The sequence below is a fragment of the Medicago truncatula genome, chromosome 1 (assembly GCF_003473485.1).
Source record: "Medicago truncatula cultivar Jemalong A17 chromosome 1, MtrunA17r5.0-ANR, whole genome shotgun sequence".
Classification (NCBI taxonomy): Eukaryota; Viridiplantae; Streptophyta; class Magnoliopsida; order Fabales; family Fabaceae; genus Medicago; species Medicago truncatula.
Genome location: NC_053042.1, coordinates 33514521 through 33530746, shown reverse-complemented (window position 1 = coordinate 33530746; position 16226 = coordinate 33514521). Strand labels below are relative to the sequence as shown.

At 35.1% G+C, this 16226-nt stretch overlaps 2 protein-coding genes across 8 annotated transcripts; both read left to right on the top strand.

Moving 5' to 3' along the window:
- The first annotated feature begins 3380 nt into the window (after positions 1-3380).
- LOC25484135 (kinetochore-associated protein KNL-2 homolog) lies at positions 3381-9956 on the top strand. 5 transcript variants are annotated; one of them, XM_039827820.1, is made up of 10 exons: positions 3381-4152; positions 4676-5037; positions 5118-5262; positions 5353-5518; positions 5616-5948; positions 6073-6360; positions 6485-7057; positions 8409-8467; positions 8549-8622; positions 9687-9956. In XM_039827820.1, exons 2-10 carry the CDS (start codon positions 4868-4870, stop codon positions 9688-9690), a joined length of 1812 nt encoding a protein of 603 aa, XP_039683754.1. In that variant the 5' UTR covers positions 3381-4152; positions 4676-4867; the 3' UTR covers positions 9691-9956. The 5 variants fall into 5 exon arrangements, with proteins under 5 accessions (XP_039683754.1, XP_024634936.1, XP_024634939.1 ...); XM_024779168.2 differs by having other exon boundaries at positions 3383-3673; XM_024779171.2 differs by having other exon boundaries at positions 3384-3673; positions 4803-5037.
- A 2042-nt stretch (positions 9957-11998) lies between these two features.
- On the top strand, positions 11999-15881 carry LOC25484134 (kinetochore-associated protein KNL-2 homolog). 3 transcript variants are annotated; one of them, XM_024779159.2, is made up of 9 exons: positions 12000-12175; positions 12272-12354; positions 13363-13507; positions 13650-13797; positions 13909-14232; positions 14325-14897; positions 15101-15159; positions 15317-15393; positions 15527-15881. In XM_024779159.2, exons 1-8 carry the CDS (start codon positions 12101-12103, stop codon positions 15347-15349), a joined length of 1440 nt encoding a protein of 479 aa, XP_024634927.1. In that variant the 5' UTR covers positions 12000-12100; the 3' UTR covers positions 15350-15393; positions 15527-15881. The 3 variants fall into 3 exon arrangements, with proteins under 3 accessions (XP_024634931.1, XP_024634927.1, XP_013468353.1); XM_013612899.3 differs by having other exon boundaries at positions 12001-12175; positions 15317-15389; XM_024779163.2 differs by lacking the exon at positions 15317-15393 and having other exon boundaries at positions 11999-12175.
- Positions 15882-16226: the final 345 nt, after the last annotated feature.

The following is a 16226-nucleotide window of genomic DNA, read 5'->3' as shown; positions in this document are numbered from 1 at the left end:
CATATATAACTATTTAAATAAACAACTGTCAAACATCAATAAACTTGCAGCGGAATATTTGTTTCAATATCAACAATTATTTAAATCTCCAATAATATCTTGGCATTAAGCCTAAACAACAATAAATCAACCAACAAAGGGTCACATCATCAAGTTCCAAAAATTGATACATAGGAAGGAAAACAACAACAACAATAATAATAATTCTCATCCCACGTATCAGAGTCCTAGACACGACTCTTGAGCCACCACCGGCTACTCAGGATCACCTGCAAGTTACCCATAGGAAGGACAACATTTTCAAGCAGAAGGGGTGAGATTCACAACAATAAAATATAGATATTAAAATCTTCAATTGAATCTAACACCCTATAAATATCATTTTATCATCTTGCAAATATATATATATATATATATTTCACAAGCAACAACAACATCTCATCAAATCTATTCATCATAATATGTATATAAATATGTATATATCCATCAACAACATCATTATCATTAATATGTCAACTACAACCAACGACCAAGACTCATGCATGACATGACGACACTACTAAGACTCCTCAGATATGCAATTATGCATGTGGTACCAAACAGGACCGAAGCCCTCACCGCTTTTGAATGGTTAAAGCATTCATCAGGACCGAAGCCCTCACCGCTGTGAACAACTAGTGCTCCAGGACATGAGTCCTCTCCGCTGTTTATGCATATGCAATGGACCCACTCGTGTATATCTACATACAACTAGACCATGCATACATTCTCCATATGACTCCAAATAATACAACACGTATGATTCAATAATTATAGCATACATTACAGCCATCAGCAACAACATCAAACAATGATCCAACAATCCAGAATAATGCATAATTAAATATAACTATGCTCAAAACAACAACATCAATCACTACCATTCACACAATAGAATTCAGCACTAAAAAACTGGGTAGCTCGCCTCGCGAGCACTTCTGCTCGCTATGGCGAGTTCACAAAACAGGTTACTCGCCATGGCGAGTTCAAGGCAAACTCGAGGCGAGTGAAAAGTAGGCGCTCTCGGGAGTTTTGACATTTTTCTCACTCAAACCTCAATTCTAAGCTCCCTATTCATCTTTTTAACTTAAAACTTGCTCCAGTCATCATTAAAATCATTTAGGCACATTAAACCATCCCTAAAACATCTTATAACAACAATTTGAAAATCCAGTTTTGATCTGGGTTACTCGACATGGCGAGTTGGTCTGCTCGCGAGGCGAGCTATGAAGTTGCTCACTCGCCATGGCGAGCACGGCTACTCGCGAGGCGAGCGATGAACTTCTGTACGGGCAGAAAACAGGTTTTTCCCAAAAATCCCATTTTTCTTCAATTCACTCCCCAAATTAGTTTACAGATAGGTAATGAAGTGTTCTATACATCCAGCACCTAATTCTAACATCAGAACAGCAATATCTACCCCAAAAACCATTAATTCAACTTATACCCAATTCCTCAATTTCCACTAAAACCTGTTAAACTCCAATTCAGAATTTCATAACTATACTACTGAAGTAAAACTCACCCTTACCTTAATTCAGAATGAAAAATGCACAGCAAATGGATTCTCTTGGTTCTCCTCTCTTGTTCCTGGTTTTCTCTCCCAAAGTTTGGTTTCACGTAAAACAGTTCTGACTCTCTTTTCCTAACTTCCCATTACTTAACTCCCCTTAATTATCACTTAACTCCCCATAATTCTAATAATTTCTATTATTTTCCCAAACCCAAAATAATTATTATTTCTCACTTATTCTAATTATTATTAAAATAACTATATAATAAAATAAATACACCACATAAATCACCAAAAATCATATATTAGACTCCACTTAAATCAAAATAAATAAAACAACATTTAGAGTGTTACATGGTTGCCTTAGCTAAAGCATGTGCAACCTCATTTGCTTGCCTCCTAATAAACTCGACATGAGAGTTTGATAAATTGGTGTTACAGAATTGGACACTGCTGTCCATGATAGAGCCGAACTCGGTGACATCTCCACGACCATTGTTGAAATAATCAGCTATTCTTTTAGAGTCTACCTCGAAATCAACATTTGAGAGTTGAAGTTCATGTATCCACCGAATCGCGTGATATAACGCCAGAGCCTCCCCAACATCCACAGAGCAGATTGGTGTAAACCACATAGTTTTAGAACGAAAATGGTTCCCATCCGAGTCTCGAATACACATACCAAGACTTACCTTATTTGTTGTGTTAGGAAAAGAGGCGTCGACATTACATTTGTATTGGCCACTTCCTGGTTTCCTCCATCTAAGATTTGCATGGTCGTTGAGATTTGAGGAACTTGGGAGGAGATCTGGATTGCCTGATCTTAAAGGGGCTTGCTTACTATTGGCCTTTCTCCAACCATCGAGAAGGTGTTTTGCTCTTTCCAATATGGTAGTAGTTGAATCAGACACCTGTTGCCATAGCTTGAGGTTCCTAGCCTTCCATATACTCCATATGGTAGTGACAATGATTGCAATTTGAGCTGCTGACAATCTTTGCAATTGATTGAAGATGATATCAGGAGCATTATCGAACTGATTTAGAGACGGAGAAATCAAATGCCACATGTTAGCTGTTTGCCAAATATCGATTGAACTTGGGCAATGAAATAGGATGTGATAGCTATCTTCATGTGGGTCGTCACACCTAACACACTCAGAGGGACAATTGACACCCCTGCTTCGTAGCTTCACTCTAGTTGGAAAACAGTCTCTACAAATTCTCCATATCAAATTCTTGACTTTGGGAGGCACTTTCAGTCTCCAGATACCACTCCAATATCCAGGTTTGCGCAGATGATCATTGTTTATGATATCTTCAATGCAGATTCGATAAGCACTTTTGACAGAATAGTGCCCATTCTTCTCCGCCTTCCATATCAGTTTGTCCATCTAAACCTGATGATGTAAGGGAGTCTTTAAGATATTGGTGGTCGTATCTTCCAAAAACAATTGACGAACTAACTGTTCATTCCAGACTTTAACCTCTTGATCAATTAGGTGGCATACAGTGTAAGATTGAAGAGCTATTATGTCATCACCCACAGGGGGATACTATTTCCTGATCCAACCCATGGTGCATTGATTAGGAATATTAAAACCGTTACCAATTTTCCATCAAGCTCCTTGGCGGACCACAACCTTTGCGCTGACTGAAAATAGTATCAAAACGTTGGTTTCCACTGCAGGTCCACGCAAACGTTGGTTTTCCATCTGCAGGTCCACGCAAACGTACCCTCTTTTCCTCTCGATAAGTTTTGATCGGTGGCGGAACCGGGGTGGCAAGGGGGAGCCACCCCATCTCTAAAAAAAAAATAAAAATATTTATACACTGGAAATTCCTATAATGCCCTTAACTAATATGAATATTACCAATTCAATTTCATTTCCTCTTCCCCTTTCTCTTTCATCTGATGCGCGTTCCTCTTTTTTCTTCTCCCAGCCAAAGCAAAACCACCGAACAACATCCACCACCACACCACTGCCGGCGAGCCGCGACCACTCTTCTCCTTCTCCATCCATCACCGCCGCACCCCCCTCAATCTTCTGTATTGATTCTTTAGTTTAGAGAGCTATCTCCATCCATCTCTCTCCACAAACCCTAATTGTTGTAACTTGTAAGGTAATGTGAAATTGAATGTAATTTCCTTCAATTCTGATTCTGATTTGATGATTACATGTTCTTTAGTAATGTGAAATTGAATTTTTTTAGTTTTCGATTGCCACTGATTACTACAGAACTCTGAATGTTTTACTAAGATAAGACATGAATGTTCTGCTTATTATTATGGTTTAGAACATGAACTCTGATTGCTACTGAACTGTTACTTGTGTTTAAATAATTGTATTGAGTGTGAGAGACGAATTCCAATTGAAAGCCTCGGTTTTAAATAATTGTCTTAAACAATAGTAGAATATGAAAGCCTGATAACTAGTCAAATTGTTTTAGAGTTACTATATGTAATTAAGAAAAGTTAACTTACTTCCTTTGCCAATTTTAATCATGTATGGCAATGACTTTGAGAGGAGGACGTAATCAATAATCCTAAATAGTAGAGGTGGAAAAGATGGAAAATGTAAGCTTATTTGATTCAAAAAAATGTAAGCATATCTTCAACTTCTAGCATGCCTAGATGAGCTAATCTTCCTCTATTTTTGATAGTGTTTGGTTTTTCTGTTATGACTAGCATGTTCTAGCAACTTGTCATGAAAAGTAGCAACATTCATGGCATTTTCCATCAGAAAGATCTATCAAACCTGGCTCAACTTTTGAATTCAGCTATCATCGTCTTCTGTTTATGAAAATCAAGTGAAATTGGTTCATTTTGAAATCATTTATGTTATTTCAATGAAATTGAAACCGGCTATTGTTATGAAATTTGAATGTTATTAGAATTGATGTAACATTGAAACCATGTATTGTTAGTTGATTTTGAAACTGTTTCAACAGGAAAAGTTAAGATGAAAAGTCGGGATGCGTAAAGCATCACTTTGAATATGATGATCGGTTTTTAGTATTATTTTGTTGAAATTTTTTATGAACGAGACCGAAATGGGTCGTATTGTATATTATATGATTTATATATTTTAGTTTATTTTTAAAGCTGCCACCCCAAAATTTTAGGTCTGGCTCCGCCACTGGTTTTGATACGAATAAATTTCATTTTAATTACAATATTCAACAAAGATCTACATTGGTAAAGGTGGTTTCACTTTGTTGATTATACTTTCGCGACTGTCCAATGTGATAGAGTCTCCTCTCCTCTCCTCTCCTCTGGGCACATATAGCATTCAGTATCGGCGATTCACACAATCAATGGCTGATTTCACTCCCAATTCTTCTAATTGCACCCCCACAACTTCTTCTTCTTCTACTTCTTCTTCTTCTTGCTTCCAACGAACGGTTACATTGTACGATTGGTGGCTCGTTAAATCATCCCAAGGAAACAACCACCGTTTAGCCATCTCCGGCATCTCTTCCACAAAGTAAGTATTCTTTTCAGATACCCTTGACGTTATGCTTAATTCAATATTATGCTTATTACACATTTAATGTTGTGATTCAGGGAAGAAGCCGTTCGGGTGTTTAATTCCGCTCCTATTATCAAAAGATATGATGAGGTTTCCCTTGAGACTGTCGATGCTCTATATGTTTTGATTAGGGGTTTCATCAATAAACAGCGCACACTGGATAATGGTTTTACTCCTCAGGTTTGTTTGTATTCATAAATGTCAATGTTTTTGGTTGTTTATAATGGTGTTTCAATAGTTTCATTGTTTTTTCTTCTATTTCATGGTTAGATTTTCAAGAGTTTTTTATTTGGCTTTCCTCAAAACTGGGAAAGCTCTTTTCTATCTTGCGTTAGAGAAGAATCAGAAACCGGTACTGATTCGGGCAATGCTGTTTTGGATAATGAATTTGCATTTTATCAAGGAACTTTCTCTGTCGGTAAATATTTCGATGATGGTTGTTAATGATTTGTTGTCATATAGTTGCTGTTTCTTTTGTTAGTTATCTCTTTAATCTCTATATCTCAATGCTGTTTTATTAATTTTTCTTGCAGGTGAGGAAAAGTCCATTCCTACTTCGTCGGTATTGCTTGAAGAGGCCCCAGAGAATTGCAAGACTCCATTCCCCGGAGATGAATGCAAAGTCTCAAAGAAGATGACTGGGGTTGATATTGCTTGTAGTAGTGGTAAAAATAGACGTAGTACCAGGTTGCATAATATTAAAGTCTGTCAGCAGAAGAAGCCGAAGCAGCATCCTGAGTCTAGAGGCCCTTTCAAGCATCCAGATGGAGAGCCGAGCTCTACCACAATGGCCGTGGAAAATCATGATTCGGATAGTGTTGTTCCGGATGATGTACCAGCAAATCTTCCAGAAATATCATTTGATGGTAAATATTTAGATATGTTTGTAAATGATTTGTATGTATGTTTATTCATGTCTTATTTGTTTAATGTTTTATCATTTCCTATACCTACAGTCTCTATATCTTAGTATTTTAATTGTTGTCGCAGCTTTGGAAAATTCTGTTCCTACCTCTTTGGTCACGACAGATTGCAATATGTCGTTCCTTGAAGATGAACAAGATATGTCAATTAAGATGAGTGAGGTCAACAATGTTCATGGTAGTGGCCGGTTGCATAATACTAAGGACTGCCAGAAGAAGCAGCCTGCGTCTGGAGATCCTCTCAAGAATCCAGAGAAAGAGCAGAGCTCTACCTTGAAGGTTGTGGAAAATCATGATTTGGATACTGCTGTTCCTGATAATGTATCAACAAATCTTCCCGAAATATTATCCGATGGTAAATATTTAGACATGTGTGTAAATGATTCGTATGTATGTTTATTCATGATTTATTTGCTTAATGTTTTATCATTTCCTATACCTACAGTCTCTATATCTTAATATTTCAAATTTTGTCGCAGCTGTGGAGAAGTCTTTTCCTACTTCTTTGGTATCACTGGATAAGACCACGGGAGATCGCAATAAGGCATTCCTCGAAGATGAACGGGATATGTCAATTAAGACGGGTAGGGTCAATGTTGTTCATGGTAGTGGCGGGAATAAACGTAGTGCCCGGATGCATAATGTTAAACCCTACCAGAAGAAGCAACCTGCTACTGGAGATCCTGCAACACATCCAGATAAAGACCAGATCTCTGCCTCAGCAGTCTTGAAAATGAGTGATGGAGGACTGGAAAGTCTATCGACACCCGTTCAATCACAAAAGGGAAGAGTAAACACAATGTCTGGGCAGGTCACTAATAAATTGAGTTCCAGAATTTCCAAATCCTTTTCAGCAAAAACCCAAGGACGTTGTAAGAAAAAAAGGGCGACAATTGAAACAGAAGTGGTCACACCTAAGAGAAAAATTATTAAACATGCATCTTCTGTAAAATCTCCTCAAGGAAGGAATGTAAGTCACTCGAACAAGGGAAGTCAACAGAGATTATCCACAGTTTCTCCAGAGTCATTGAGTCTCAAAAAATCCAGATCTGGTAAATTTTCCAATCATTATTTTTTTTTTTACAAAATTTTCCAACCATTGTTCATCTATTCTATAAAGGGCTATACATGTATAAAAGAGAGGCTTAAGAATTTTGATGAAAATGTCATCCTGACAAATTGAATTGGAATTCATAAACTCATCAAAATACATGTGCTTCAGTCAACTTAGTTTCCTAATCTATAGAATGTATCTATTACTCAATTGGTTCCAAATTATACCAAAAAAAACAATAAAACCAAGTACTAGCATTTCAATGAGTTTTTCCCTATACCCTTTGTGTGGGACATTTCTTTACATGTTATTTTACTGTTATATCCAACATTTCAATTAGCAAAGATAGTGAAATTCAAGGACAGAGGGCAATTAATTTTCTGTTCTTGTAATTAGCTTTAAAGCATGCTTGCCTCAGCTTCTTGATTTCGTCATTCAAATCCATTCCCGGAAGTTTCTCCAACATCTTTTTTGGCTTCTCCAACATGGCAATTTCCTCAGTCAAACCCTTTTCCTTAAGGTTCTCGATGAGTAACATCAAACTCCTCAATTTTCTGTGAGACCACCTAGTGATGTTGAGCTCCCTGCATCTTTTTTTCAAAAGGGTCACACCAACATTCATTTTCTCAGCAGCCATTGTTATAGGAACATCAAAATGTTTCTTTATGTCATCATACTGCAATGAAGATGACCTCTTCCTAATGATGCCAGTGCTGCTGCTTGGCAATGCCAATGGAACTAATGACAATTCCTGATTCTCCCATTCATTCTCTTTCTTCACAAAACTCACAAATCCACTTCCAGTTTTCACAGAATCTTCAACATAACCACTCTCAGCAACAGTCTCACCTTTATGATTGTAATGCCCCAACTCAGGCAAGACAACATTGAGGGGTTTTTGATCAACCTCAAAATTATTCTGATCAAGGTGTGGGAGGTTGAAATTAAAGTTGAAATTTTCAAGATCATCGAAGTCATTCTTGTAAATATGATTACTTCGGTATGAAAATTGAGTTGCCCAATCAAACTCAAAGAAATCATCAAATGGCGCAATACCCATGATTTTGTATTTGTCGTTTTGTTGAGGTTGAACATTGTGATACCAGTTGGAGCCTTGAGTGATTTCAGGTTGGGAGGGAGGGAGGGTACTTGATCACTCAGAGTGAGGCACCATTGTTCATTCATGAAGCAACACATCTTATTTACATATACACTCTATTTTCTTTTCATGCACTGTCATTCATATTGTCCAACACTTCTCACCCAATGCTATTGTTAGCATTTTTGTACATGGTAATTTGAAAAGTCATTTACTTTACTCTATTCTTTATGTTTGGGTTATTTTGTAGGAAGGTGGCTTCTACCTCCCTTAGAGTTTTGGCGCAATCAACAACCTATTTATAATATGGTATGTGATATCTTCAACAACCTACTGGAAGATTTACAAATACAATCTTTTAACTTGTTCTTTTTACATTTTACCGTCCAGGACCGTGAGATTACAGAAATTCAGGAAGGTTCATCTTTGATATCACCTTTTAGAGGCTCTTCATCATTGGGCAGGTACATATTTCTTTGTTGAGAAACATGTTCTAGTTAAATCTGATTTTTCACTGCAGAATGACATTTCCTTGTTTTGTGTAATTATCTCTGCCCGTAGTTATCTCTGCCCAACTAACTTAAAAAATTCTCACTAATACTTAACTGAGGTTCTGAAGAAGGGTAGGGTGAGCCCCAGCTTATTTAGAATGTTTCTTCAGTGGGTTAAGAGTTTAATAAGTATAACAAAGTCAAAGTTGTATTTTGAAACATGCCGGCTCATGTTTAAGTTACCAGATCCAAATCCAATGTTAGAATAGTAATTGTCTTCTATGAATTCAATATCTAATCTTTAAGTGTCTGCAAGTTTTGCAATATATGGGTGATTAACTGGCTTCAATATTGGCTTGTCACAAATCTCCACCGCTTGGAGAGGAAAAACAATTCAGTGCCTTAATGTGGGTAAAATCGTGCATTGCACAGAATAATTAGTGATGTCGTTCGGTATGAGACGCATAAGCTAAACCAAGCCTGTTTCTCCTCCTTTTTGAATCCGCTGTCAGCAGATTAGATAAATGTATTTTGCTTTAAATGTTTTAGTTCCCCCATCAAAAATTTGTCGTTATTGACCAATTCCATCTGTCTTTGTTTTCTTTTCACATTATTTCTATGTGGTTTTGGAAACTCAATCATAGTTATTTTCAGCTTTTATTTAAATACCTTACACAGTTACACTTCAAATGGCTTGTCTTTATTTTTGTTAACCGTTAATTTATTTATTTTTCCAACCATATGTCCCACTATCACTGATATTACAATTGATTTATTTCATGAGCTTTCTGAGTTTGAAATTTGTATACATTGTATGACTTATATTTTGAATTACCATCTCCTTTCTTTGAGTATATTCAAACCACGCCAATTTGATTTATTTTTCTGTCTTGTTAATCTCAATTAACTTTTTTTGTATGACTTATCTTTGAACTGTTTTTTAACTTGGCTATGGAGTTTGTTTGGTGGTCAAGAGTTTTACTAATGCTTCATAACAACGAAGTTGGATATACTAATGATTCGTTGTTTTTTATTAGGTGAACTTCTGATTCTGGTGTTTTGGATATGGTTTGGGGAAGTACACCTATATAACACAACAATTTGGAAATAAAAATGTAAAACTCGTTCAAAGTATTTACTGGTGTGTATCTCACTGATCTTTTGGTTCTTAGTGTTGTCTGGGTCATGATAGCTACTTCACTTGCATGTCCATATGTAATATCTTGATCAAATTAAGAGGATCAATGACACGTTTATAAGTTTTACAGTTATTAGCATTTTCATGAGCTGCTGGTGTTTATATTGAACATTATTTTATTATCTTTATTACATCATCGAATATGAGAACTATATAGCTATACTGAAAAGATTTTTTTTTGAAGAAAGCTATACTGAAAAGATAAAAGTATCATTCCTGGTGAGAGGATATATTTTTTTGTTGGGAAATGTTAACTTGTGCGTAAGACACAAGTTTTTTTTATTTTGTCTTTAGATGAAGTGGTAATCCACACACAATTGTGAGGTCCCGGGTTCGAACCCAGGTCACGACGTCCGGCCTTGCAATTTCGGCATTTGCCAGTTGAGCTAGGACTTCTAAACTTAATGATTCAAATATAGAAATAAATTATTGGAATGTGTGCATTTTATTTAGTCTTTAACTTTTAAATGCATTGAATGCACATAATTTTAGAGAACATTTATTCTTTTGGGTTTCTTAACATGTGCCCTAAGGGCACAAGTTCACACTACCCTTTTTTGTTTTCCATTGTTAACTCCTCATGAGTTAATTTTATTCCATATGCGTTGGATACTAATATAAATACCTTTTTTCTTTGAGGAGTGCTATTTGAACAACCAATTTGGTGACAACTTAGGCTCTGTTTGGTAAAAATAGCGGATAGCTGATAAGCTAGCTGATAGCTTTTAGCTTATAAGCTAGCTGGTAGCTTTTAGCTGATAAGCTAACTGAAGTGTTTGGTAAAAATAGCGGTTCAACTAGCTGATAAATGTAAAATGACATAAAGGGTATTCTTAATTCATAATAAAAATTATATCATTAATTTAATTATTTGTAATTTTGTAAATTAATTTTTCTTTAAAAAAATACTTTAAATTTATTAATTTAATATATCCTATGTATTATAAATTAAATTAAATTTTATTCACTAAAATTTTATCTTATATTTATTATTATTTAAGTGTTTCTACTTTATAAAGAAAATAACATTTACCTCAAAAACAAAAAAAAAGGTAGCACTAATAGAGTAATACTAATAATAGAGAATAAAGAAAATAACACTTACCTCAAAAAAATAAAAATAAAAAGTAACACTAATAGAATAATAGTATTTTGTTTCGTAAAAAAAAAAACGAAGGTATATATTTTTTTTTTTAAAAAAAAAAAAGGCCAACTGATATATATACAAAAATTGGAATAAAGGGATAGTAGTCTTTATTACGTAGCTTATTATAAAAATTATAATGGATAAAAATACAATTTAAATGAAATAATAAGGGTAAAATTGGAAGAAAAAGTGAGAAGCTATAAGCTATAAGCTCAAACGCTACTTGGAATAGCTTCTGAAAAATAGCTTATAAGCTCGTGAAATAAGCTATAAGCTCATGGTAAAAAAGTGTTACCAAACAGAGCTTTTTTTGTCAAACGAGCTTATAAGCTATAAGCTAAAAGCTAAAAGCTCTTTTTTTAGTTTCCCAAACAGACCCTTATTTGACAACCATACTTTACAAAGAAAATATGGAAACCATAATAATAGAGAGATAAAGTAAAAAATAATGTGAGTATGAGAGAGAAAATTGTTGCAAAAGTTGTTATTAAATAGATGTTCAAATATCATTTTTAAATTGGAAGAGGAAAAGTGGTTGTAAGTGTCACATAGGTGACACACTTATTTTAAAGGTAAAAATAAAGTGAGTGCAAATTTGTGTTAATTATACTAACTAACATGGCACTACCCAAAAAAAAAAATACTAACTAACAGGGAGAGATATTAAACTATCAAAATGAACGATTGTTTTCATTTTTATAAACAATGAAAATGCGAAAGATTTTTTTTTTTTTTTTGTTATTTTAGAAAACGTACCATCTCTTTTAACAAATAAAAGTGCCATCTCTAAGTATCATTTTATTTCCTTAAAAAAAAACTATTATTTTACTAATTTTTCATCAGAATCGTGAAATTGATTCATCTTGCACAATAACTTGAAATGTTTTACTCATCAGAATCGTGTGCAATATTACACACGTCAAACAAACCCATCAAAATATATCAAGTGTTAAATGAATTTAGAAAAATAAAGTAGCTATAATTGTGTAAAAAAGAGGATTTTTACTTTTCAACTCCACCACCTACATACATAAGTCAAAAAAGTCAGGAGAAAACTACGCAAACTTGCGTTTTTGAAGAAAGTGCAACATCACTCTCAAATCTCAATGGTTGATTCCACTCCTCCAACTTCAACTATTTCTTCTAATGGCACCGCCACTTCTTCTTGTTTCCGACGAACGGTTGCTTACTCACTTTCCCCTTCACTTCACTCTCACCCTTCTTCTTATTCTTCTCTCTCTATCATCTTACTTCTTTTCTTTCTTTTTCCTTTCTAGGTTACTTTATACGATTGGTGGCTCGTTAAATCATCCCAAGGAAACAACCACCGTTTAGCCATCTCTGGCATCTCATCCAGAAAGTAAGGGTTTTCACTTTTCTTACATTCATTGTTTCGCTATTAAAGTCTAAGTGTAGCTCATCTCACAATGTCAAAATTGTGTGTGCGAGTTTCAGTAATACTGAAACAATTATTGTTCGTATGTTTTAAGTTAGATGAAAACTTGGCTTAGGTTTTTGAACCTAATGCAAAAGCAGAAGTCACATACTTCTGTTTTTACTGAAATAAAATTATCATTTTTGAGTCTGGTGAGCATATCTCACTTGATAGGAACAATGCATTGCAATATGCAGGGGCTGAGATTCGAACTCCGGATTCTCCACTTATTCACTTTAAGGTGCCTGCTTAACAAAAAAATAAATTATCATGTTTGACAGTGGTAAAATAAAGCTTCAATATGCAAAAGGTCACCACAGCAGCAGATATCAAGAGTTTGATTTTAGTCCTTCTACAAATATTTTTTTATTTTAGTCTTTGCAATTATTTTTTTTACTTTTGGTCCTTATTGTTTTATTTTAATAATTGCGAAATTCATTCATATTGGAATAGGTACCTGTAATATGTAGAATATTCGATTTGTGTCCCTCAAAATAAGGACTAAAATGAATATTAGAGAGACCAACTTCAATATGAATAGATTTTGCAAGGACTAAGACAATACACCAAGTACCAAAATAAAATGGTGCTAAATTTGCAAGGACTAAAAATTAAAAATAAATCACAGGGACTAAAAGCATATCTAAATCTAAAATCAATTATATGGTTTTGTTTCCCTTGTCGCTGCCAGCTCAGCATTGTGACAGTTCAACAGAAATGATGACTAACAGTTAGCAGTTTGTTGGCTGTTTTTTCAGTAGTTAGTGAGCTAGTCTCTATTGTTAGCTTGCAATGCAAGTTTCCATTTCATATATAAATGCTAGTGTGTATTCATTCTCTCGTTTAGATCATTCAATACAAGATGATTCTCTTTCAATTACTATCATAAGAGGTTTCTAACGTTTTTAAAACACACTTAATGTTGTGATTCAGGGAAGAAGCAGTTCAGTTTTTTGTTTCCGCTCCTATTATCAAAAGATATGATGTGTTTTCCCTTGAGACTGCCGATGGTATATATGTTATCACTAGGGGTTTCATGAACGAGCAGCGCACGCTGGAAAATGGTTTTACTCCTCAGGTTTGTTGTAATAAGTGTCAATGTCTTTCGTGATTGGTCTTGCAAGTTGTTATCTGTAATGATATTTGTTCCTTATTTTATGACTTTGAGTTTGAGTGCTAACTGTGATGGATTTTTGTTTTTTTGCCTACTTTATGGTTAGATTTCAAAGATTTTTTTATATGGTTTTCCTCCAAACTGGGAAAGCTATGCTCTAGAATGCATCGGAGAAGGATCTGAAGCTGATATTGATTCGGCCAATGCTATTCCGGATAATGTATCTGCAATTTGTCAAGAAATCTTGTCTGATGGTTAGTATTTTGGTGTTTGTTAATTATTCTTTTCGATGTCTTGTAGAGATGTTTTGACATTTATCTCTTTAGTCTCAATATATAAGTCGTTGGTTTTAATTGTTGTTGCAGGTGAGGAAAATTTCAGTCCTACTTCGTTGGTGTTGCCTGACGAGGCCCTGGGAAAATGCAAGAAACCATTCGCTACAAAAGAATGCAAAGCCTCAAAGGAGATGAGTGGGATTGATGTTACTTATGGTAGTGGCGAAAATAGACATAGTACCAGGTTACGTAATATTAATGTTTTTCAGCGGAAGCAGCAACCTGCATATAGAGGTCCTCGCAAGCATCCAAATAAAAAACAGATCTCTACCTCAACAGAAGTGGAAACTTGTGATTCAGACACTGCTATTTCTGAAAATGTATCAGCAAATCTTCCAGAAATACCATCAGATGGTAAATATTTAGGCATGTTTGTAAATGATCGTATGTATGTTTCTTCATGTTTTTATTTCCTATAGATCTTAATATTTTAAATTTTGTCGTAGCTGTGGAGAAGTCTTTTCCTACTTCTTTGGTATCACCGGATAAGACCATAGGAGATTGCAATAAGGCATTCCTCGAAGATGAACGGGACATGTCAATTAAGAAGTGTGAGGTCAATGTTGTTCATGGTAGTGGCAGGAATAGATGTAGTGCCCGGTTGCATAATGTTAAACTCTGCCAGAAGAAACGGCCTGTTACTGGAGATCCTGCAACACATCCAGATAAAGACCAGATCTCTGCCTCACCAGCCTTGGAAAAGAGTGACGGAGGACTGGAAAGTCTTATGACACCCATTCAGTCACAAAAGGGAATAGTAAACACATTGTCTGGGCAGGTTACTGATAAATTCAGATCCAGAATTCCCAAAACTTTTTCATCAAAGACTGAAGGTTGTTATAAGAGAAAAAGGGTGACATTTGAAACAGAAGCGGTTGGACCTAAGAGAAAAAATATTAAACCCGCATCTTCTGTAAAATCTTCACAAGGAAGGGATATAAGTCACTCGAACAAGGGGAGTACACAAAGATTATCCACAGTTTCTCCAGAGTCATTGGGTCTCAAAAAATCCAGATCTGGTAAATTTTCCAATCATTGTTAATTCATGAAGAAATACATCATATTTTGTAATTGATAATATATACACTCTATTTGCTTCTCATGCACTGTCATTCATGTTGTCTAACACTTCTCACCCAATGCTATTGTTAGCATTTTTGTATATAGTAATTTGAAAAGCGAATTACTTCACTCTATTCTTTATGTTTGGGTTATTTTGTAGGAAGGTGGCTTCTACCTCGCTTAGAGTTTTGGCGCAATCAAACACCTATTTATAATATGGTATGGGATATCTTCATTTGATAGTCCTTATTTTTCCCAGTTGCATACCATTTATGTCTAGGATTTATTTTCTCTTTAAGGTGGGTAAGATAAACAAAGGGTGAAGATTTACAATCTACAATCTTCTAACTAGTTCTTTTTACACTTTACCATCCAGGACCGTGAGATTATAGAAATTCAGGAAGGCTAGTCCTTTATATCACCTTTTAGAGGCTATTCACCATCATTGGGTTGGTACATATTTCTTTGATGAGAAACATTTTCCAGTAAAATTTTATTAGAACTTTCATGTGGAATGACATTTTCTTATTTTGCTGAACTATCTCAGCTCAACTAACCTAACTAATTCTCTCTAACCTTGTTGCAGGTCTGTTAAAAATGAGCGGAAGAAAAGAGTTTGTACTGAGAGCAAATGCAGAAGTTATAAATAGTGAAGACTGAAGTATGAAGTGTGCAAGGGAAGGAATTAATTAGGGTAGATTACAACAGAACAGATAAATGGTATATAATTAACATGGCAGAGATTTGGGCATAATGGAGATGTGAGTAGGTAGCTAGGTGTATGTAAGAAAAATGGAGTAGAGCCATTGCAGATCCTTGTTGTTCGGTCTCTTTTTCCCTTTCTATCTTGTGTTTTGTTCTTGACTCTAGAGGATTCTCTTCCACTGTATGGAGCTGAGCTCCCTTGGTTAGATAAATAACACTCTTTGATTTTTAGTTTATATCATTTGCCTGATCTGTATATTGCTATTATGTTGTAGCTCGTGATATTTGCAGAAAGTTGAGCTTAATCCCAGAAAAAGTTAGTAGAGAACTAAGGCAAGCTTAAGAGGTAGGAGGAGCAACCAATGGTGTCTAAAGTTGGGTAAAACTGATACCACCATTTAATGCACAATCAACTATCAACTAACAGAAGCAACATGTTTTCCTTTGCTATCAAAACTAAAGTATAAAAGAAAAAGACAATAGTTGCAGCTGGTAGGGTTGTGCAGAAACACTAGTGACCACAACCATTTTTTTCTTCGAGAGGACTACAACCATTTTAAAAAGCCTGTTGAACCGGTTTA

Excerpts from the sequence above, each read along its gene's own strand:
- LOC25484135 (XM_039827820.1), top strand. The coding sequence starts at position 4,868 with ATGGCTGATTTCACTCCCAATTCTTCTAATTGCACCCCCACAACTTCT. Across the intron at positions 5,519-5,615 it reads CGGTAAATATTTCGATGATG|GTGAGGAAAAGTCCATTCCT; the intron begins GTTGTTAATGAT and ends TTTTTCTTGCAG. Across the intron at positions 6,361-6,484 it reads TCCCGAAATATTATCCGATG|CTGTGGAGAAGTCTTTTCCT; the intron begins GTAAATATTTAG and ends ATTTTGTCGCAG.
- LOC25484134 (XM_024779159.2), top strand. The coding sequence starts at position 12,101 with ATGGTTGATTCCACTCCTCCAACTTCAACTATTTCTTCTAATGGCACC. Across the intron at positions 12,355-13,362 it reads TCTGGCATCTCATCCAGAAA|GGAAGAAGCAGTTCAGTTTT; the intron begins GTAAGGGTTTTC and ends GTTGTGATTCAG. Across the intron at positions 14,233-14,324 it reads TCCAGAAATACCATCAGATG|CTGTGGAGAAGTCTTTTCCT; the intron begins GTAAATATTTAG and ends ATTTTGTCGTAG.